Source organism: Squalius cephalus, assembly GCF_949319135.1.
Source record: "Squalius cephalus genome assembly, chromosome: 3".
NCBI classification, from domain to species: domain Eukaryota; kingdom Metazoa; phylum Chordata; class Actinopteri; order Cypriniformes; family Leuciscidae; genus Squalius; species Squalius cephalus.
Window position 1 is genome coordinate 17,763,934 of NC_137124.1, and position 24,049 is coordinate 17,787,982.

General features: G+C 36.6%; 1 protein-coding gene across 9 annotated transcripts in view; it reads right to left on the reverse strand.

Annotated features, from left to right (window-relative positions):
* Positions 1–24,049, reverse strand: part of dysf (dysferlin, limb girdle muscular dystrophy 2B (autosomal recessive)) — a 72,169-nt gene that overhangs the window by 35,360 nt on the left and 12,760 nt on the right. For 5 of the 9 annotated variants that reach the window (XM_079867088.1, XM_079867082.1, XM_079867084.1 and 2 more), the window contains exons 7-37: positions 23,110–23,238; positions 22,943–23,005; positions 22,807–22,857; positions 22,546–22,576; positions 22,258–22,373; positions 22,021–22,147; positions 21,839–21,942; positions 20,916–20,984; positions 20,792–20,835; positions 20,376–20,458; positions 19,195–19,227; positions 18,793–18,908; positions 18,354–18,467; positions 18,066–18,243; positions 17,028–17,152; positions 16,836–16,942; positions 16,555–16,750; positions 15,050–15,196; positions 14,805–14,936; positions 13,596–13,762; positions 13,369–13,483; positions 13,073–13,178; positions 12,853–12,995; positions 10,829–11,002; positions 8,966–9,053; positions 8,799–8,876; positions 4,005–4,186; positions 2,573–2,713; positions 2,051–2,080; positions 1,523–1,558; positions 1,359–1,400 (exon numbers count right to left, since the gene is read on the reverse strand). In XM_079867088.1, the coding sequence (XP_079723214.1) occupies positions 1,359–1,400; positions 1,523–1,558; positions 2,051–2,080; positions 2,573–2,713; positions 4,005–4,186; positions 8,799–8,876; positions 8,966–9,053; positions 10,829–11,002; positions 12,853–12,995; positions 13,073–13,178; positions 13,369–13,483; positions 13,596–13,762; positions 14,805–14,936; positions 15,050–15,196; positions 16,555–16,750; positions 16,836–16,942; positions 17,028–17,152; positions 18,066–18,243; positions 18,354–18,467; positions 18,793–18,908; positions 19,195–19,227; positions 20,376–20,458; positions 20,792–20,835; positions 20,916–20,984; positions 21,839–21,942; positions 22,021–22,147; positions 22,258–22,373; positions 22,546–22,576; positions 22,807–22,857; positions 22,943–23,005; positions 23,110–23,238 (3,267 nt within the window). The remainder of the gene's footprint in view (positions 1–1,358; positions 1,401–1,522; positions 1,559–2,050; positions 2,081–2,572; positions 2,714–4,004; positions 4,187–8,798; positions 8,877–8,965; positions 9,054–10,828; positions 11,003–12,852; positions 12,996–13,072; positions 13,179–13,368; positions 13,484–13,595; positions 13,763–14,804; positions 14,937–15,049; positions 15,197–16,554; positions 16,751–16,835; positions 16,943–17,027; positions 17,153–18,065; positions 18,244–18,353; positions 18,468–18,792; positions 18,909–19,194; positions 19,228–20,375; positions 20,459–20,791; positions 20,836–20,915; positions 20,985–21,838; positions 21,943–22,020; positions 22,148–22,257; positions 22,374–22,545; positions 22,577–22,806; positions 22,858–22,942; positions 23,006–23,109; positions 23,239–24,049) is intronic. The other 4 variants (XM_079867089.1, XM_079867086.1, XM_079867087.1 and 1 more) reach the window with 3 other exon arrangements.

Here is a 24,049-nt window from a genome sequence, read left to right on the forward strand (position 1 = left end):
TTTACAGCCATCTTTGATCATATTTACCAAGGGGGCAAATAATTCTGACCAGCACTGTATATATTGCACTTACATTTATTAATTTGGCAGACTCTTTTTTTTTTTAAGTGACTTTCATTGCATTCAAGGTACAATTTATTAGTCCATGCATTCCTTGGGAGTTGCTAGTGCCATGCTCTACTCTTTGAGATACAGGAATGCTGAAATTTTTCTTTATGTTGTATTACACATTTCTTATTGGCCAATATAACTTTTTTTATTTACTGGTATTGGAAGGTTAATTTTGAATGCTTATTTATCCTATTTTTATTCATTTAGAATACATTTTCTGTCATCTAACACTTACTCACTCACTTAAAGTTAATATTTAAAAACACTAATAATTTAATAACAATGTTGTAATATTTACTTACATAATGAATATCCATTTTTCACACTGTACATTATAATGCTGTGATGCCTAAATTCACTCGTAGCATTTAAAACAGTTGATTTTAGTTTTTAGTGTTTGATTTTTAATTTGTTTAGACAAAATATTATAGAATTTTAATATCAGTCATTTAAGATAATTGCATTCCTATATCTTAATAATATCATGCAGTTATTTCCAGCAAAAAAAGGACAGTAAAATGGAGTACAGAGGAAAAGGAAAGGGAAACGTGCAAGACCATGAACCCTTGTTTTCAGCGCCATATTTCACATGCTTTGCCAATGTTTTCATTTGCTATTGGCGACACAAAGCACGTGTACTTGTCCAGTGTGTTTAAGTCCCTAGTGTGTTTGTATCTAATGAAGAGCAGCTATTATGCAGTCTAATAGCAGCATGTTAGTTCCACCACTAGCCCATCACTTTGTTTCTTTTTGAAATGCCACTGCAGAACAATACAAATCTTTGTGCAGATGAAGTAGAATCCAGTAGTTAGGAGAGCTGGGAATACAGACAGATCAGAAAGGGTTCTAAATTTCCAAGTCACCTCCCACAAGATCTTGTCCTTGGCAGGCCTCATAAAAATCGAGGAGTTGCGTACATAGTACATAGAGTTCTGGAGGAATCTACCCACCAGGAATAAAAAAACCAAACAATGTAGATCTCAACACCCTATATCTAGCCTAATGAAAACCAGTGGGAATGACAATTTGGAGCTAACTACTGGTTCCAGCTATCTTCCATATTGAGTTATGTTTTAACATTTGAAGAGACGCTTGGCTGCTATAGAGATCTGAAGGACTTTTATAATCCTTTTGGTTTAATATGGTGGAACCACATGCCCTGTGTTTTTTGTTGAGTTTTTGAGTCAAAAGTTCCTGCTTAATACAGTAAAATGTGTTTGCGTATGTGTGTGCATGCTGAATTGTACCCATTGCTGTTGACTGTCAGAGAGGAACCCTGGAAGCACAAGCTTGAAGATGCCCAAAATAAACAGAGAGGGGAAAAATGAACAAGAGAACAGGAAAGAGATGCTCTGGGACAACTGCAAAAAAGATTCATTGTCTATTCACTGAATCCTTTACCAACACTTACCTCATCCATGATATGTGAGGGTGGTAAAATATCACCCTAGGGAAAAAAAGAAAGAAAAATCAAATAAATAAAGTGTAACTGTGTGGGCATTTGTTTGTGTGTGTGCGTGGGTGGGTGGCTTGACTGTTCTCTAAAAGTTCACTTTAATTCAATTTCCCTGTGATTATCCCACTCTAACAGATGCCAGCTGGTCCGGTCTGGACGGGGTGGGGCCTCTGGCACTCTTAAACTCCACTGGCATCTCCAATCAGTCTCCTGGCTGTCTGCATTGCCCAGACAGGGCCGTTCGCCTGAACTGAGAGCTGCAGAGCAGTGCCAGTCTCCAAACAGACAGGGCTAGTGAAACCGGTTCAGATACAGTGATGTTTATGTCATTTACAGCAGCTCTATCCAATTACTCAATCGTGCCTGACTGAGAGAACAGGGAGTAGCGGTGGCTTAAAGGAGAACAGAAAGTGTGTGTGTGTTTGTGCATGTTTTTTTTTTTAGAGAAAATGAAGGGATTAAACTTAAAGAAATATGACTAACCTCTTGACCTGGGATGTGATGGACTGCAGGCTGTGGAGAAAGAAAATAAATGAATACATTATTTCAACACACATCTATGTGTACACAGATGCACTATAAAAACTGAGAGCGGTTTTGAATTTTAAATCATATGTTGTCAGACGCTATGCATACAAATGCAACTGCGTGGGTGAAGGAGCCACTGAACTTCCTCTGTGGTGCTGGAGAAGCTGTGATATGTGCCATGTAAACACTTGTGGGTTAAACTCATAACAAAAGCATCTCTTTCAACAGAGATGCTGCAGACAACAGCTGTGCTAGATGTGTCCAGAGGACGCAAAGAATCCCACAGAATCATCATTGAGGTCATCTTAATTATGATGGCTCTTTATGGCCTTATATATTTGACCTTTATGGCCTTATATCATGGTATCATGACTGTATCCTTCACAAGGAGCACTGAAAATTGTAAAATGAAGGCCAATGATGCCAATTACAGTATCACAATTGATGGTAATGACTAGGAATGGATAATAATCTTACTTTATCTCTACGGATCAGTTCGAAAGCAGCAAGCAGTTCTCCTGCAGCCTTCCCAGCTTTCTGGATGGGATACCAGGCGAGGCGAGGGGAAGATACCATTGAAGGTTGGCAAACACATCGGCCCATAAACTCATCAGCACCCTGCAGAGGTCAAATAACTTGTCAAGCACTTTCTGTTTCAAGACCAGGTTAACAGGAGGAAAAAATGGACTCTTCCAGAGGAAAAGCTAAACACTGGTTTTGTCAAAGTTTGCCAGGTTCCAGCTAGGTTTGAAACATTTGGTAGCAAGCAAACTTGATATCCATAACTGTCTACCTATCTGTGATATAATGCTTTAACGTTACATTATTCGAATGAATGTTTTCAGTGTTAGTCTATTACTGTGGTTTCATTAACCTGTTCCTAAACAGCATATAAAACAAAATGAACTGTGGTTGGTTGCTTTACACAGATATTCTGTGGTCTACGTGTACATATATGAATTGAAGAAAGTATAATGCTCAATATAAATTCTTGCCTACAGTTAAAACATGTTTGTTTAAATAAGAATACAAAATTCAAAATAGGAAAAACTCAAATTCAAAAATCGGCCTAAAAAAAAGTTTCAGCTTAAGACTGTTATTTTAGTAATATTTATATACAATTATAGTATTTATTATTATTTTAAGATATTTTTTTTTGGTAGGTGTCATTTTAATTTTAGTTTAAGTTTAGTATTTATATTTAGCTTTAATGTATTTTAATTTCATTAATTCTTTTATTTCTGTTAGTTGCCAAGATTTGATATTTTATTTGATTTGAGCTGTATTTCAATTAACAAAACCCCATTTAAGACTTTATGATAACTGCACGCTATTAATCATTAGTTGAGCATTAGTAAACAGTTAACATTTATAAAGCATTAATAGACATTAATAAGCAGTTTATAAATACAGCTATAAATGATTTATTCTTGATTTAGAAGCACATCTATAATGTGTTTAATAATTGTATTTTCATACTTTATTAATTATCAATTTATCATTTCTAAATGAAGTATAGCATTATTTACAAACCAGTTATTTAGGAGTTGTCAATTTTAAAACAAGAATAAAGCATTTATAGCTGTATTTATAAACTGCTTATTAATGTCTATTAATGCTTTATAAATGATGAATTAACTGTTTACTAATGCTTAAATGGTTAAATGGATTCAGGCTTTCCATATTCAAGTCGATAAGAGCTGTACTTGCTTGGCGTTATGAATATGACTTTGAGTGAAAAAACTTTGGTCCGATAATCTCTACCTGACAAAATTGGCGGTTCTCAGCCTGAATAAGTTGTAAGGACCAGACTTCACATCGCCTGTCAAAAGTCTGGATACGCAAAGCAAATTTGACATGAAACACACCTGCTTATAAAATAACACATACCAACACAACGAAAACTCACATAAGTGTCTTGATCGTACAGCTCCACCACAATGTGCGGAGGGCTCTTCTCAGTCACTTGATGGTCTCCAAATATTTCCACTTCGTAGAAGATGAGGGTCTGGTCCCAGGTGGGATTGAGTGTGTTCCGAACAGTCACAGTCTTCTGGCTCTGATGCAGGAAGGACACAATGGCATAGGGATCTAATCAAAGAGTCAAAAGATCAAAGGTCACTGAATTGCATCGCATTTTCATGTCAGGATGAGTGATGAAGTATGGCATGAGTTGCAAGTTCACATCGAGTGGGAATAGCATGGGTAATGTGCACTTGTATACTGTCAAAAACGAGATCTAAACTGTCAACTGAAGCCAGAAAGGCTTCGGCAGGTCAGATGGAGGTTATTGCCACGTAGATGAATAAACGCAATGGAAAGAACTGCATCAAGAGTTGGGAAAGATGTGCAGCCATCAACTCATTGAAGTCTGTTTGCCATCAAGACTGAGGCAGTGATTCGGTACGTTCTCCTCAGAACAAGACTTTCAATGCATCAGTAAACATAATAAACACAAGTATTTCTGTTTTTATTTGGTTCTGTAATGAGGGTGACGTTGCCAAGAATATAACATCAATTATGGACGTGAAAAGAACCAGAGATACCCTGAGTTGGTGCAGGGAGGGTGAGACCATTTTTGGTCTATGTAATGTCTGAAAGATGATGTGTGGTTGTGAGACAGAGAAAGGGGGGAAAAAAGTGAGTGATTTAGCATAAGCATGTGCAAGTGTTAGTGTTTATTTATTTAAGTGAGTGTTTTAAACAGATAGTTCACCCAAAAATAAAGAATTATGTAATTGTCATTCCAAATCTCCATGTAGTTAGGTTTCAAATTACAATTTTCTTGTCAAATAGGCATGTTTGACATGTAGTCATAGTAGTGACAAATTTCTAAGTTGTGAGCTTTGTCAAAACAGGAATTTGAATGTGATTTAAAGAACACTAGTAACTAAGCGCACGAGTAGTGTTGATTACTTTTTTGTCCTTGCATGACAACAGTACTGTGGTCACTATGAACGGTCACTGAAAACAGTGTGCATTCTTCCAGATTTCTCTGCATTAAATAACAGCATATGAGATTTTAATGACATGAGGGTGAGAAAATAATGGCATATTTTTATTTTATTTTAGTAAACTATTACTCCAAACATTTGTGTGTGTGTGGAGAAAAATAATGCAAGTGACATCAACTACTTAGGAATGCCAGAAATTGGAAGGACAGTCAAAGTTTATTATTTCAGTCGACGTAAAGCAGCCTCAGTGGGATAGTTTCACTAGGGAGGGAGAAATAGACACTTTTCCCAGCTCTTAATAAACTAGCCCAGTTACACACATGCACACACAACTTCCCACTTCCCACAAACACAGTGGCTCAAATAAACAAAGGGATAAACGAGCTTTGGGGAGCGTGCACTGTTACCCAGGAGCCAATGGGAAATAAACACAGGCAGTGTCTAATCTGCCTGCTTACAGTGAAATGTAAATAAACTGTCTCCCCCAAGGGCATTGTGGGACTGGACATGTCGACGGCTGCCCACGTGTAGGACTCAAACATGATGCATCACCCTTGGGAACAATGACATGCTCAAAGAAAATAGGGAAAGGATTTTGGCAATGACTTATTTCCCATATATCAATACTATACAGTGTTTAAAATACTCTTTGTATATATTATGTTTGTGCATGTATAAAAATATAAATACAAAAACGTCAAAAAATGTACAGTAAACAATAGTTGGAAAGATCAGGAGACAGACAGACAGACAGATAACCAGACAGACATAGATAGACAGACAGACAGACAGACATAGACAGATAGAACGATAGATAGACAGACATCTTTAGCACAGAGGGGCCTGCAACCATATAGCATCTGGCAAAAAACTCTGATTTCGTCTAATCCCCCTCCAGTAGCCATAGCACTGATGCAGCTCTACATTTTCCCCTGCTTTATAAATATTGTGGTCCATCGATCATTTCCCTTTTCCAAACTCCTTCTCAAGCGCACCAAGGACAAGTGATTTCTGCCTCGAGCTTGATTTATTCATTTTACTCATACCTCAGAACACTGTAAAAGATCTAGGCTGGGTTTTGTGCATCAGGAGACTGACTCAAAACTATTTGTAGATTTGTAATCAGAGCGCCAGACTGGCCTGATTTATACCAGGCCTGTATTTTTAAAAGGATCCTCAATGTTTTTTCATCTGTGCTTGCGGGTTCAGAATGAACCTTAAAGGCATAGCCTGGGTAGCTACATTTCCAGGATTTCGATAAAACAAAAAAACAATATACTTCAGATCTTTCTCCACCTTAAAGTCTCTTTTCTTTTCATCCTTGTCCACTTTGTTCGCATTTTTAGACTATGGTTTTTCCATGCATAGGATATTTATACCAGACATCTCTAATGGGTGATAACCAGCAGACGTATTTTGCCTGCATTTTAATGATGTGGAGCACTCTGGGTTAAAAATTTCACTACCACAACTTAGAGCTTTAGACCATGGCAGCACTCGCTATGGTTTAAAGGGGGTGAAATACTGCTCCGGTGTTGCCAAGAAAGCTCTTTTATATTTGACTTTTTCAGGGACTGTTTTTTTTTTTTTTTTTTTGGCAACATCAACAATCAGTGTCACATTCTGAATGAAAACTCACTTCATATTTATTAATAGGTAATATTAATATAAGGTAATAACTGCTCATTTGCTCATTTATGAGGGGAATTCTGTGGAATGGCTTAAACAGAGCAGAGAACACAACACATATTGGTGGCTAAAATACATTTACATAACTCTTTCAAATTACACTTATTAAAAGAATAACCAATGAACAAACACACAGCTGGCAGGGTGGTGTAGAGCTTTCGGAATGACAAACTCTTTGGATCTGCCAACAATTCCACAATATTCACTACACTACTATAACAATAAAACATTACTGAAAAAAACTTTTGTGGATTTTTTGAGTAACTTCTTCTTCTAAAGAGTTAGGGAAAACCACTACAAAAAAAATCTATAACCAATAGCTAATAAATACAGCATACAGATATGATTATAAAGGAGACGGAAGCAGTTCTACAACTGCAAAACCAGAGAATGTTTCACCTGATGTGTGCGTTTAGACAGTTTACATAACTTTGGGAATGTGGTTAGACCAGCAGAAGTAAGTCCCTTTGATCCGGCAAAACGTCACAGTGCAGTGCACATGCTTTGTGTCCACTTGTTTTGATAATTTCCAAGGACACAAATCATGGAAGATTAATTCATATGAAAAAAATAGCTTGGCAAATAAGGAACCAGCACCAGTAAATCAAAAAGAAAAACGGCAGAGCAGAGCAACAAATTCAGCATATAATGTCTCAGTTCAGAGAAGACAGGATGTGATTGGGAGAGAAAGAAGAGGGTAATGGGATATGTTTCAAGACAGATTCAAACTTGCTTCATCCATAAGAGCAACAGCATCAGAGCTCATGCACTACGCACTAGACCATGGCTCCGACTTGATTTGTTTTACTTTATGTAGTACCACCTCTTTTCTACACAAATGACATTTTTTACATCTTCGCTGCCAACGTCTTCTCTCATGGACACCATTGTAAATCTACTTCATTTCGCTTCTCTCTGGGCTATACTTGACCCAAACTTCCTCGGCCCAGCCTGTGCCAGGCATAATATTTCACCCCCTCTGACGTAAGCTCAGTTACGGTTCCTCGACCATTTACTCTCAAAAGACTTCACTTTTATGAATTTCTTATTTATAAAGTTCTCCTATTATTATAGGCAATACTGACCCTCTTTTAACAGAAAATCATAAAATCAGAATTCTGCCATGTTAAGCTATTGCTCTCAATATGCTTCACATTAGGACTACCCATTGACCTCAATTTGTCTCACCACATGACCTGGAAATATGTATCTTATTGTATGTTAACAAAATGTCATTGGAGCTGGCAGAGCGCTCTTCATGCCATGCGGCAGTGTAGTAAATGTCTTAAAAGGCTGATTCGTCGATGCCTGCTGTGTGTCTGAATGTCATGCTATTAGTGGATTCAGAAGAATATATTACTCAGAATCCATACAAATAACCACAAGTTCGGGATCTGAAAGGTCACAGTGCAATACATGTAGATTCTGACAAAGCTGCTTTACAAAATGAATGACTGCATGCATTTCTTGGTACTTTTATTGCCCAGAATGCATTGTTGTCTACAGTACATCACTGTTTTGATGAAAAACAGTATGTTACTCTCAGAATATGGCCCTTTTTTTATTTTTTTACCCAACAAGATCGAGTAATCTACAAAACTTTTGTTGATTTCTTAGGTTTTGACCTTGAATTGTCACCAAAGATGGGCTGAAGAATTGGCTCCTTAATTTCACCTTTTTCTTTTTTCAAGCAAAAAGCAAAAATATATACTACCCTTCAAAAGTTGGGATTTTTTTTTTTTTTACGTATTATACTTTTTATGTATTATAATACTTATATTTCAAATAAATGCTGCTCTTTTGAACGTTCTATTCATCAAAGAATCATGACAAAAGTATTATCAGCATATTAGAATGATTTTTGAAGGATCATGTGACACTGAAAACTGGAGTAATGATGCTGAAAATACAGCTTTGCCATCACAGGGATAAATAACATTTTAAAATATATTAAAAAAAGAAAAAAGTTATTTTAAATAACATTAAAAAATCAATTTTGAATTGTGCACAACCCTGATTTACACCAACCTTGATGTGTTTGTAATAGTTGGTATGCTCACCTGAGAAACTGTCTTTATCCATTGCCAGCAGATCTCTGGCCTGATACAAGTAACATCTCAAATGATACAGGGTCCCATCTGAAGAATCAAGATGCAGCATGGCAGTGTAGTTTCAGTCATCTGTCATTATTTTAAATGAAGTGAGAAAACTGGCATGTTCAACTTACTATCAAAGAAGCAAGAGATGGTTGGGCGGTTGACACCAAAGGTTGTTGTAACTGACTTATCGTCATTCTTTTCATCAGTAACACTGCTCTGTTGAAAACACACACACACACACACACACACACTGTGAGACAGATTATGTTCCTTCAACCTAAACAGTAGACTCACACATTTTGGCGTTCAGACAAGACAAGGCATTCATGTTGGATCAAATATCATAATATTCCGACCAAAAATGGTAAACAGAGTATGTGTTAATGATAACTGCTGTCAGTTGTGGAAAGGGCAACTGTATATGCACCACAAACCACTGGCATGAAAAGATTACATCACCACCCAAAGACACTCGAATATCATTTTGACACATACAAAAATCCTGATCTTCTCTGAATAAAATGCCTGATGATGTCTCTTAACCAAAATGAAAATGCTATGTCATTTGTGGCTCACAATATTTACATAACCCAATACACTTGTATGGTTTTGGAGTAAAAAAGAAAAGAAACACACCCTCCAAAGTGCCCTCCAAAAGAAGAACAGAATTTGGAATCCAATTCCAACGAGTAGCGGTGTAGCGCAAACCCAAACACTGAAACACTATTTTTAATGTCACATTGTTTGCACATGCAGCTTTTAGTGCCAAGCAAGCTGATAATCAAACCTGATTTTCGGTCTCTCATATGCGGCGGTGAAAAGTTTGATTCGTTGTAGTTAATCAAATCATCCTAACTCTCTTGCATATGTAGAGGTGGCAAAAAGGGTAGTTCATTCTAGTGAATTGGACAATAGGTTAATCTTAAATAACTCTCTATCTAGCAGAGAAAATTGAATCAGTTCATCCTAAACAAATCTCTCTCTTATCTGTAGTGGTGGAAAGTCGGAGTAATTCTAGTGAATCAGTTCATCCTAAACATCTCTCTCTCTCTCTCTCTCTCTCAAATGTAGTAGTGGAAAGTTTGATTCATTCTAATGAATCAGTTCGTTTTAATTGACTTTCTCATATTTAGCAGTGGATTAATTGCAATGAATTGGTTAGTCTTAAACTGCTCTCTATCTCATTTATATTGTGGTATGATTGATTTTAGTTAATTGGTTCACTGTAAATAGTCATATCTCTCATATGTAGAGGTAAAAAGTCTAAAAAGTCATTCTAAAAGACTTTCTCTCATATGAAGCTTTGGCAAGTTATTCCAATGAATCGGTTCATTCGGACAATCCATGTAAATTAACAGCGTATGCTCTAGCAGTGGAGATACAGGAAGAGCAGGATTTAAAAACGAGGTTAAACACTCTATATGATATGGAAATAATTGAAAATGACTAAATTAAGCATTTGATGTGATGCATTTTCAGGTGCCCCAGAAAGCAGAGCAAGGGAATCATCTAGTTCACCTCTGTAAGGCACTACTTGCACAATGGACCCGTTCCAGACCCTCATCAACTCTCAATTCTCAACTCAGCCAAGCCCACATGACATCTTGTTCCAAAGCTGCCTGGAATAGACCCGTAACAATGGACCCAGTGGACCAGACTATGAGTAAAAGAATAAGCATACTAACTAGGCTTTATGCATACACCGTCCTTCACACTCACTGCTTCATCTCTGTCTCCCTGTAAATTATATCCCATGATGCCCTTATTTTACCAGACTGATTCCACTTTGCTTGCCCAGTCTCTCTCAGCACCTCCGGTTCGTCCAAACTCAAAGCCCTCCACACCCATTCTCGCCTTTGCCTTGTCTAAATTGCATCTCGCCTTCGTTTGATTCAGTCCGACCACTTTCCTTTCCTTCCATTACGGTCTCTCTTTCTAAATCTCACCCCCAATTCCAACTCCACATCACTCAAATAGTCAACCCTCATTACCAGCGAACACTCCAAGGCAAAGATGGCCGCCGGCCCCGTCTTTTCTAATGGTTCCATACGACATCTCCAGCGCCGGCGCCGGAAGGCGTCCGTCTTCCTCTGCTTGAGGTGAAACTTCCAGCCAAATAAAGAAGCATACTCCCAGCCCTCACGCTCCGACTCGTCCGGACGCTGCTGTAGAAGAGTGAGCACACACAGAAAAAGACTCATTTACATCATTTAACTTGATTGAATTAAAGCATTTTTCTCATATCATGCCTGTTCTGTATGATCCTATCCAGTGTTGCACAGTGCAATAAACATTAAAAAAGACAAATAGCAGGCATGAGTTTTTTCAGATTAGTGAGGAAAGGATTAGTGAGGAATTAAAGTTATCTAATAGAGTAGAAAGACAGGAGGTACCACAAGAGAAATGTTTCTAATTCTGTGCTTAAAGAGTGCCACCATGAGGACAACTGATTTTACTCATAGTAACCCAAAAAAGTATTTGGACACTTCAAAAATATATAATACTATAAATATATAATACTATATAATACTAATAATCTATCTAAAAAGCACACTTTTCAAGCAAAACTAGAATGTAACATTTTATAAGTATAAAATTGCTAAGTTTTTAAAAAAATCATTTATTTGTTTGCAGATTGCATTTGGTTTCATAAAAATGTAATTGCATAAATAATACACTATCATTCAGAAGTTTGGGGTAAGTGCGATTTTCTTTTAAAGAAATTTTAAAAACGACTTCTTCTAAGCAAGTACGTATTATTTTGATCAAAAGTGACAGTAAAGACATCTGTAATGTTACAAAAGATTTCCATTTTAAATAAATGCTGTTCGTTTAAACTTTCTACTCAAAGAATAATGAAAAAAAGTATCATCACAGTTAACAATCAGTACAACAATCGGAAATTCTTCTTGAGCACCAAATCAGCATATTAGGATAATTTCAGAAGATTTCTGTAATATTGTGAAATATTACAATAACTGTTTTACTGTATTTTTGTAAATAAAATAAATGTAGCCTTAGCATAAGAGCAGAGATTTCTTTCATAATTATTTAAAAAAAAATCTTACTGACCCCTAACTTTTGAACAGTAGTGAATTAATAGATTTGTATATAATATATATTTTTTTTAAAATCAAAAACCACCTTTTGATCCCAAACCTCTCTCTCAAACACATTTTCCTTGAAGTTCTTTACCAAGTTTTAGTAGACCTATTTGTTTCTTGCGCAGAACCAAACGGAAACACAATGAGCCTCATTCAGGGAACAAATCTGTGTGTAAATCGTTCATAAATCCATTCTTATGTAAACTGTCCAATTGAACTGAATGTGACAATTTACATAATGGATTTGCAAATGATTTATAGACAGATTCGTTCTGTTCGTGTTTCATGAATGAGGCCCAATGCCATTCTCTGTAACTCTAAAAAAGCAAACATGTTGAAGTTCTTCATTCTAACAACATCATTATTGTTATCAGAAACAGTGATCTCCAGAATTTAATTTTAGATCTTTATTAACAAAGTGTGTTTTACCCAAACTTGTTTGCCTGTGTGGATAAGGACTTTCACAGATTGAAACAAAAACGCTTTATCGCTCTCTCTCATGTCGCACACATGCCCCTAACCCACCCTCACACAGATGATGAACATTAAACGTATTTGCGGCGGGACTTTAAAGTTGGACCTGGGTTTTCCTGCCAAGTGGATTCGAGGTGTGGGATTGATTTCAGATTATTCTCAGATGGCATGATTAATTAGGTGTCCACTCGAGCTCCATCTGCCTCTCACCAGATGCGTTCAGGGACAGGGGAAGACCTCCTGAGACTACACAGAGCTCTTTATGTCACGCCATCCTGAGCTTTACCAGAATCCCCCCAGAATTCAAAGGGAATAAAATGAAGCTTGGGGCCAAGATTCCACTTTTGTTTACAAGCTGCTCTCAATGTGAAACTTCGTTATTTCTTTGACTGAAAACAAACCGAGCGGGAACACTTCGCTAATGACTGATGATGTACTTTTCTAAGCGCCTCCGTTTTCTGCATATCTCTACGGCGGAGTCGGATCCAACGTCTCCGGCGGTTGGTGTGGTACATCTTCTCGGATGGAACCCAGGACTTTGGCCGGCGGTCCGGGGGGAGGGTTATTCCATATTCCCACCCTACAGGTAAAAGCAAATTTACTGTAGAGATACATTGCTTTTGAAGAGCAGAAGTCAGTGGCATAAGATTGCCATACCTTGATCATCCACTGCACGCTTCAGATCCTCGCTCCACTCACTATCCCCCCACACCCAGCCCGGGGGACACTCGACCTCATCTTTAGGCACAGCCTTTTCTCCATTCTGCCCCCCAGTGGATACATAAAGAACAAAAAGGTCAGTTCCTGGCCAACTGATTTTAATGTAGAACATAAGTATATATATTTTTTTAATAAGTATTCATTTGTGCCTCATTAATAAAACGAATTACTTCACTGTACTTAAAAAGAACTTAAGTTTCATCAGTTTTGTCACAATACAACTACACACTGACCACATCTGTGTACCCCTCTGGCATGCCGATCCACTGTCCTCCTGGCAAACGCATCTGATTTTCAAACACCTCCTCCAAAAAGCTTATATGACCTGCATCAGCGTCGTACAGCATTCTGGGCATCAAGACACATCCATGTAATGCCATTTCACAGGGTGTTCAATGATGTTGATATCACTAATACTTAAAAAAATGTCTGAGTAAATTTATGATAAGATGGTACTCACGTTTTATCTGGGCTGACATACCAGTCTCCTGACCAGCTCCATCCTGGAGAGGGTTTGAAGCTCTCCTTTGGCAGTTTGATTCTGCCAGTCACATCGCTGAACTTGGGGTATGTCAGACCCGTCGTACCCCAGTTCCCCACCAGGGCCAATTTAGTCTGGTTCTCATACTGTGGATCAAAATAACTCCATTAGTAGCTCAGAAGTTCAAACACAATGCTACAAGACACAATCAACTCAAAAAGAAATTCAACCAAATAAGCTATAACAAATGTAACTAATGTACTGTATAAAAACAAAGGATGAGCTTCTGTGATTCTTTGTTTTATTTTACTACCATTCAAAAGTTTGGAGTTGGTAAGATTTTTTGTTTTTAATAGAAGTCCCTTATGCTTATTAACATTTAAAATAACTTTTCTATTTTAATATGTAATGTTGTTTTTGAAAGTTGTCTCTTATGCTTATCAATGCTAAATATTGTGAAATATTATTAACATTTAATATATTTTAAAATGTAATTTATTCCAATGATGGCAAAGCTGAGTTTTCAGCATCATTACTCCAGTCTTCAGTGTCACATGATCATTCAGATATCACTATAATATGCTGATTTGCTGCTCAAGAAACATTTCTCATTTGTTATCAAATTTGAGAACAGTTGCGCTGTGTAATCATTTTTTATTTTTTTTTGTGGAAACCATGATACATTTTTTCAGGATAATTTGATTAATAGAAAGTTCAAAAGAACAGCATTTATTAAGAACAGTATATTTTTTATATATATTTTTGATTAATTTAATTAATCTTTGCTGAATATAAGTACTAATTTACTATAAAAAAAAAAATCTTACTGACTCTTGAAATGTAGTGTTACTGTCCAGTGTTTTTTTATTTTATTTTTTGTCACAGGAGATTCAATAGGTTTAAACTTTTTTCTCACTTGGAAAAACTTATTAAAATATTTTATAAAATATGAATTGCGACATGTTTAAAACTATGATAATCTAAACAAAGAGTGAAATAAACTATTTTAATGTTTATTGTGTGAAATTGATTTCCTAATCAATAAGTTGTATATACACTGCTGGAGATTGTTAATAGAGAAATTAATAAATTAGTGATCGAGTGAAAAGTGTTAGCTAAAGGTTAACACCAAAGGCCCATTGGTGAAGAAACACCCAAAAAATGCATGTTGGGTAACTGCCCACTCACCGTTTCTGCAAAAACAGATAGTTTGCCCTCTGCAAACTGGTTAAAGGACTTGACATCAGCAGCGAGTCCAAACCACAGCTTGACCCTGAGCTGAGCTGGGATCTTACTACATCCCACGTCTTCCTGCGGACACTGAGCACAACATTACACACAGAGAATCAGAGATGTATCACTACCCCTACGGTTCCATTCATCATTTACGCTGTAGCATTAGTATGTGCTTTGCCTCCAAATAGTGTGTTTACCTTCATGAAAACCGTCTGAAGTTGTCCACAATGCTTGCCACAGTAACCCTGGGAAAAGAGAACTTGATGGGTGGGGATTCTGTGGTAGGCCACTCGTCTGTCTCCCTGAAGCATCCAGATTATTATATCTGGAAAACTGTTCTGGGGCTGAAAGAAAGAAAGTACTGCTGTCAATCGATTAAAAAAAATATTTGATTAATCGCACATTTTTAGTAATTAATCAAGGTTTTTTTCTTAATTTCTGGAGGTAAACCCATTAAAATAAATGCCACATTTAACTGTGCTTTTAATATAGCAGGGCTCAACACCCCACCACATAAAAGTTATAGTTTTCCTTATTTTTGACCCATGTAACCATGTATTTTAATAAATTAAGTTGTTAAAACACCAACCCAGTGCTGTTCCTTCCTATACACAAAGTGTGCAAGTTGTGTAGAGCCCCCAAACCACCAGGGGGCCCCCTTGCTCTCAAAGATGATTTAATGACTAGCATTTTAGTTTCGGTTTTGATTTTGGCTTCCAGCGATTATGAAAACATGATGCCGCATCCCGTTCCTTTGCTTTAAAGTGATGCGCTGTCACCCTTCCCACATAGCATCCAAATCAGTCAAATCATGTAACATGACTATCGTAATACACAGTCTCCTGCCAGATGTGCTCGATACTAAAGAAAAAAGGAGTTAAAAGCGTATTGAGCTCCAAAAGAAACGCTGTTCCCCAGGCAGCTTTCTGTGCGTGCACTCCGAGATGGAGCACACCACGGACAAGTATAGGCTACTTTGCGCTTCGGGCGTGTGATTAAAAGGACAAGTATACACATAAAATGTCAAAATGCCCGTCTTGGAGAGTTTTCACTTAAACACAGTCGGTTATGTCTTAAGTGAACATAAACAGTTGGGAAAGTAACTGAATGCTTGTCAGTATATTATATCTGTGCATTTAGTCTTAAAGTGACAGCAGCCTAATAAACCTGCTGTCTGTGTCATTTAATGTTAATCAAACAAAAGAAAATGAGAGAATCATTCACTGCTCTTCACTGAATAACTTTAGGAACTTTAATAAGAATCAATGTATATTTAATTCATATGGTGAAGACTATTTAGAGTTTAATATTGAAATTTTATAACTTTATTCAATTTCTGTATGCTATAGGCTAAATTGTTTATTTCATTTGTCCTATTGTTTGTAATGTTATTATTTATGCTATTAATGACTGTTTCAACTCACTGTTGTTGGTTGACAGTGAAACTGCTCTGAAAGAACAAATTAAGGGGTCGGGGGTCATTTTGGGTTTTTATGAATGCATTGACAGGGGCCCCCCTACAAAGTTTTGCTTAGGGCCCCCAGAAGTCTGGCACTGCACCAATCTTTTACATATCAGTAAAATTTCACAATTAATTCTCGATTACAATTTTTAAAGGCTGATGTCACTATTTGAATCAGGTGCAGGTAGCATAAAACCACCAAAATATATCATTTTGACATGCAAGCTACAGTTGTTTCACCTCCTCAGCGAGGTGACGTAGTCTCATGGTCCAGTCCTCAGCCTGCTCCAGCACCGCACTCAGCTCGGTCTCTGGTCCGTGTTTGAGCGCCAGTGCCGTCTGCACGATCTGCTGCATGTTAATCTTGCGCAGATTCCTCAGAGCTTTATCCAGCGGAGTCACACAGGGCCATTTATCCACCTCGGGGAGCTCCTCACTACAGCACATACACACACAAGAACACTTTAGTTGGTCATAGTGAGCGCGGTACAGCTTTACAAAACACTTGAACACATCTGCACCTGCAATCGGCTATGACATCATCAAGCAGCTGGACAACCCTCTCTTCCACTTCCTGTTCGTCACTTCTTGCTTTGAGCTCCAGCTGTACCTGCTCTAGGTTTGATTCCTATTATGATAAACGTATAGTAAATGACTGATTGCGCTTTGATATATTGGCTTATGATTGTGTTGAGCGAAGAAACGCTCCTCACCAGTCGGTCAACTATGCTGAGCAGCATGTTCAGGGCCTCTATGCGAGGGCCAATATCTTCCCACTCTGAAGACAAGACCACCACAGGTTTCACATTTCCCCATGGCAGGTAGTAGTAATGGCAGCCTAAATAACAATGTAAAACAGTGGAAGCGATGTTAGATACTTGAGTATCACACAGTGGCTTATAGGTAATAAGATCCTTCCAAATATTAATATAATATGAAATGTTATTGGGTAGTTCATGTAACATAAAGCTTGTTTTTTAAAATACTTAAAACTCTTTTTTTCACAAAATCAAACAGAGCTCCGCATTTTTCCTTTTACTAGTATAGATATGCACTATCGTTCAAAGGTTTAGACTCAGTAAAATGTTTTAATGTTTTACAAAGAAGTCTCTTTTGCTCATCAAGGCTGCTTTTATTTGTAAAAATACAGTAACTTAAAATAACTGTTTTCTATTTTAATATATTTTATAATGTATTTTATTCCTGTGATGGCAAAGCTGAATTTTCAGCATCACATGATCCTTCAGAAATCATTCTAAAATACTGATTTGGTGCTCAAGAATCATTTCTTATTATTATCAAAAAACAGTTGTGCTGCTTAATATTTTTGTGCACACCGTGATAACATTTTTTACAGATTCTTTGATGATTAGAAAGTTAAAGAAAATCTTTTGTAATGTTACAAATGTAGTAAATGTCTTTACTGTCACTTTTTCTTCGAAAGAAATTAATAGTTTTATTCAGCAAGGGTGCATTAAATTGATAATGCACCCTTGCTGAATTAAACTATTAATTTCTTTTGAAGAAATGGCACAAATACTGTACATGTACACACACACATATATATATATATATACACATATTTAAATTGAACACAGAAATATAATTCTGGTGTTTCTGTTAAAGGAAGAACAAATGCCACAAGAATCCACTTCAAAGTGAAATAGCAGTATGGACATTTTATGTGGGGCATTCCAAAATGTATGGTTGATCTAAACATTTCAAGTCTAAATCATTAGGTGGTTTCTCACCATCAAACACAGCCCTGCTGAACTGAGTGGTGGAGGGCAGAGGCAGACAGGTGTTGTCGAACTTGTTGCCGTAGTTACCAATACTGACTTCGAACTGAATCGCATCATCCACATCCTGAAGAAGAGTGGCTGAGTAGAATGCAGCAAAGAGGGAGAACTTCCTCTTCCGCATAAATTTCTGTGCGACACAACACAACTGTGGTCTTTCACTGATATTAAATGATGCATTCCTGTGTCAAATGATCTCATGTCTGATGCTAAACCCAGGAGGAATAACTGCGATCTCACCTCTACCACCAGCAGGTCATCAGGGTGTATGTCTTCAATCTTTTGCTCCACCTGATCAGACAGCTTCGTAATGAGTTCTAACAGCACACGTCCCCGATAGGCCACACCCTCTCCCTATGTCAAAAAACACACACATAGGATCTTAACGTATTATTACAGTAAGTAATATTAAAGGGGGTATATGTAAGAATTCACATGTATTAATCACTTTTTTTGTTTGAACAGCTTGTAAAAAAACAAAAAAGAACACCTTCCCTAGGTTTTTTATGAAAGACTCATCATCCCTTACATGTGTTTTATTTAACTAAATCGTCATCGGCTAAAACGCACGCACAGTTTACTTTACTTCCTGAATAAGTGCACACCCCGTTCCAAACTCTGTAAAAGTATAATTTATATATATATATATATATATATATATATATATAGTAAATCTCACCTTTCCCAGGTTTAGTGCCTCATGTGGGTCCGAGAAGGCTGTGAACTCTCTAGGGCTCCCATACATGTTGACAAAGCAGGGGCCAAAGGTCGGAAGAAAGCCTATATTGTCATCAACTTGTTGATATAAAAGAGCAAGAATTAGACACACAGCAGTTACCTCTAGCTTTAGGAGCAGTAAAAAATAAATTGCAAATTGCAAACGTGTTGACACATTCAATGGCAAATACATTTGCCATTTAGTCATAGAAAACACCTTATCTAAAGACTAGCTGAATAAAGCTATAGGCAATTTATAAACTATAAGCACTATAGCCCAACAAAAGGCAAAATCTGACATAGCCATTGGTGTGATCTACAGGAAGGGTAGCACAGATTTTTGAGATCAGAGAGACACACATACTGGTGCTGTGGAAGGTCCTGAGAAGGAACTCATCTGAGTGCAGAGAGAAATAAAAGTTGAGACAAAATAAGGATTGATGAAGTGAATATTGCAGGGAGTGCAGCCGATGCCATGCAAACGGGCCTTTATTAATCATGTCTGCACCACACGTAGAGTTAAATTTGCACACCAAACTCACTCTATGCAACACACAATATATCACAACCAACTGCTAACTGCTAACTGCTAACAAACTGAAACCAATTTCAGTTACACTAAAATATACTACAATCACTTGTTTTTTTCCCTCAAATGCAACAATACTACAATTTTGATCTGTCATACCTCCTTGGCAATAGCATAGATGCCAAAGTTTAAAAAAGTAGCTAAAAAATATATAGTAGTTTTAGTCATCCTTGTCTCTAATTCAGAGTAAAACATACAAGCTAATTTTGCACAACACTCCCCAAAATGCAGTGTTAATTTCATTCTCGAGTTTCAAATCACTGCCAATTCATTACTTACATGATGACAATATGAAGTGATACAAAATCAAGACAACAAATCAGCTAGCAAACAACAAGTAGTGTTTTTCCTCACTTCAACACTGGAACCAACACATTACTCAAAAAAGGTGATGTCTCTCAACATTGACAAATGCACTTAAAGGTGAAGAATATTTTCTTTTGATAATACGTTACTTACAACTACTAGATAAATAGAGTAGACAGACACTACAAATAAATGTCTTGATGCTGTTTGACTTCCCAAAGAGTGTGGCAAACACACTGCTGTCTGAGTAACTCAACATGTCAAGTTCTGGCTCAACCAATGTGAGTTTTGGGAAGGAATGACTGTAAAAAGCTCTTGCACTGGGAATTGACAAGATGTACCATTTTGCAGCAGGTATATTTGATGTTGTTAGTTGTGCAGAATTAATACACTTAATACACACCATATAAACGGTTAGTATAGAGTAGTGGTTCTCAACCAGGGAGGGGACTGGGGACTGGGGTGTCTTTGAATCTTATTGAGGACAACAGGGGCCTTTGGAGTCAAAAAGGTTGACAACCACTGATATAGAGAGTACAAAAGTTGCAAAGCAAGACAATGACCCTCTAGATTTGCCACTGCACTTAACAAAAGCCTTCAATCAAACTGTATTTTGAGAAGCAATTTGTACACAACAAAACACTGCCTACCCTCAATATCTCCTCCAGGGGCTGAGATTCTGGACATACATAAGTGTGTAGTGCCAATAACGTCATTGTGGCTAGCGCGATCCCTGAGAGAATGAGAATGGGAAGGTATGTAAGATAACACATTTTCATCATAAATAAAGCAATCCATATTAACATATGTTGGTTAGTTTATTTATTTAGATAGCACAATAAAAAAACTGTTGCTGACCATTGTGCTGAACAAATTTTTTAAAGACAACACCATTTGAAACAATAAAATAACATACAAAGACATTTACATACAGAAAAAAACAGGTTCAAATAGACTCATAGTATAAGCCTTCTCTAAAAGGTATGTTTTGAGTTTTGTTTTAAACAGATTCTGTAGCGATTACCCTAAGTAAGCTTTAAACACATGAAAGAAAAATTTAACTCACCAATCTAAAATGCGTATCCTCATCTTTTCACACATGGATGGAAACTGAAGTGAAAAACAGACTGTTAATAAATCTATTGAAGGACTTGTTAGGTTGTTCTGTGAGGTGAGTGTATGTCATTTACCCTGATGGGCAAAGTGAGGCTCTGGTTCCACTGAGGGTTGGCGTTTTTCTCCAGAATCTTACTACTCATCTAGAAATAGAAAAATATAATATCGCTACGTCTTGAGCAAATTATTAATCCTATAAAGCATGACATATAAAATAATAGTCAAAAAAATAATATCATATCTGATATATTAGGCATTTATGGCTCATATAGTATGATTTAGGAGAATATGGAGCTCATACTCGAAGAGGAAGAGGAAAAAAAAACCATACGTTTTATTCAGAGGCCCAAACTGAGCAAAAATATGCAATATTTATCCAATAATTAAAATCAATGAGATCTTTATAGCAGTATAGCAGACTTTTTAAATTAAATGCACTTAAATATACTGTAGGTCTCACTCTATTTCTGCCAATAATATATCATAGTAAGATGATATTTAAATGCTTAGTTTTATGATCAAAGCTCATGTTTTGTTTTGTGGGGAGCCAAACATATAATGCAGTGCAATGTAATACAATGACAATGAAAGATGTACAAATAAACATTCCTCAAAAGCCTGATCTATCATATTTGATACTCACATTTTAACAATATTTTTCTAATAAAAAAAAGATATATGCATCGTCAAGTAAACCACCGTTACTTTAGTCCAGTAAATGTTCATCTTGAAATATTACTAACAATAAAAAATATATTCCTACATTTACTTCATAAAAAGAAGCACAAAGATGAATAGGGACATTTTTTGAATTATAATAAAAGGCCTTTTACGTGCTTAAAAGTAAGATGACAGAAGGCACGTAGTAAATTCTGAACAACAGGTATTTCAACATTTGATCATGTTGATAATTTAGAAATTTGAATATCAAATATGATACGGTGGGTTTTATAAGCTTAATACCTCATGATTCAACTAGTTATAAAGACAGAAGTACCGTTTTTCCTGCAAAGTTGACCTCCACCAATGGATCCACCAGGTTCTTACGATTGGTTTCAAAACCAAGGAAGTGTTTGACATCGTCTATAAGAGCATCATCCACTGCCAAAGGAGGAGAGCAGATTAACAGAAGCAAACAGAAAAGGCACAACCCTACACACAGACGTGTTTGATACTCACTCTGAGGCAGATCATCTGCCCTGTAAACTCTGACAGTAAACGAGGCGCCCCTCAGGGTAAGACCAGCTGGTCTCAACAGGTTCCCCTCTATATCCTCTTTTTCTTCCAGACCCTCTTTCTTATCCATCTAACAAACAGAATTGATGTTTTCAAAAGAATGAGTGAAAACTTTACAATAAGGTTCAATTTGTTAACATGCTGCTGCTGAATCATGCTCGATCTCTCTCTCTCACTTACCGGAGGTTCATCACCTGCAGCCAGCACACACATGCTGACCTTCAAATAACCTCTGGCCCCTGCAGAAAGATCATCAGGGTCTGACAGCAACAACCATTTCCTGAGAATAGCATGTCCTGTTCAGTGGAATAGAAAAAAACGGTTGAATATAAAACATCGGGGGGCATTTTAGCTTAATTGAGTCTAAAAAAACTAACATGTCCAGAGGTTTGTTTGTTCTTAGACACAATCAAAACGGTGCTTTGAAGAGGAGCAATTAACATCACATTATGACTATGTGGTACTTACGGTGTTCATTATACACCATGCCAACATCCAGCTGAAAGAGAAAACACAAAACCAGCACTATTATTAGCAAAGCCTGAAATAACAGACACATGTGTGCTGGAAATGATAGATCTAAGAAAAAACATGCCTGTGACCAGTAAAGAAAATCTAAATAAAGATATCCTGGAACTCACTGGAAATGAGAAGAAACCACCAAATGAAGACAGTGATTAACAAGAGAAGGACAGGGGGGAAAAAAATAAGAAATAAGAGCCGATCTACCTTGAATTCTCCAATAACATAGTCTTTCCGTAGTGACTTGGAGTCAAATACCTTTGAACGGACATAGACAAGATAACTGCAGGTTTTTGTTCAATGAAACAACAGCAACATTAATAATGATAATAATATAACTTACAGATAAAAATATAGGTTCATCAAAAAGATCTGAAGGTTTCTCATAGAAGTTTAGAAAGAAAGTCTGAAAGGAAAGAATATATGCGTATTATTACATCTGAGCATTTACTGAATTATTTACATCATTTTTATTCCCAGAGTGATAAAACAGGGGGAAAAAACAGTTACCTCGTCAAAAAATGGATTATTGCCCTTCTTGATGCGTGTTCTCTTCGTCTGTCCTCCAACTGAGACCTTGACAACTGGTTTAATGTTGACACCAGGGAGCTGCCTTCCCTCAATAATGCGCAACCGTACCTAAAATTAACATTCAATAAATAAATGTTTCTGGACTTTTGAAATCAAAACAACTCAAATATATCAGCTAACGATTGAATTATCACATAGGAAATTAAAGCACTTTTAAACATATCTTTGGATAAAACCTTTGCTAAATGCTTAAATTGTGGTTTTGTAAGTTTACATCAAATGGTGACAACACAGTATCAAAACTGTTCATGATACAAAAGTAAACAAAACATCCTTAAAATGAGAATTTTATTAGAATTTAATAATAATCATTATCCATATTATTATAGTTACTATTGTTGTTACTATAATTATACTTAGTATTAATAATAAAATGTCCATGTTGGAATATGCCAAATTCAGCAGGCCTCAACCAATGGCAAATTAATTTGACTATAAATTGTTTTGTTAGTTGGATTTTATTGTTTTTATTTAGCATTTTTCTCCACAAATCTTTCATTTGAGTTGAGAACTACTGGCTTAGATGTACTTGAATATTGTAACTTTTTTTTTTAATTGTCCAGTCAAAATTTTCGAAATCTAAATTAAACTCTTTAACATAATTTTCCAATGTTTATGAATAGATTGTGTTGCCTTGAGCAAATAAACAAGTTCACAGCCAATTTTTTGACTTATTGCACAGTACTTTATATTACCACAAGGTGGCCCTATTTTCAAAGCAGAAGCACGATGAGAAAATGACAATTGCAAGAGTAGACCGTGATTGTCATGTAATACAGATACATACTTTAATTAGGGAGTCCATTCTGCACTGAGCAATAAGAAAACACTATTAATCGGATTTGTACAATTTATAGAC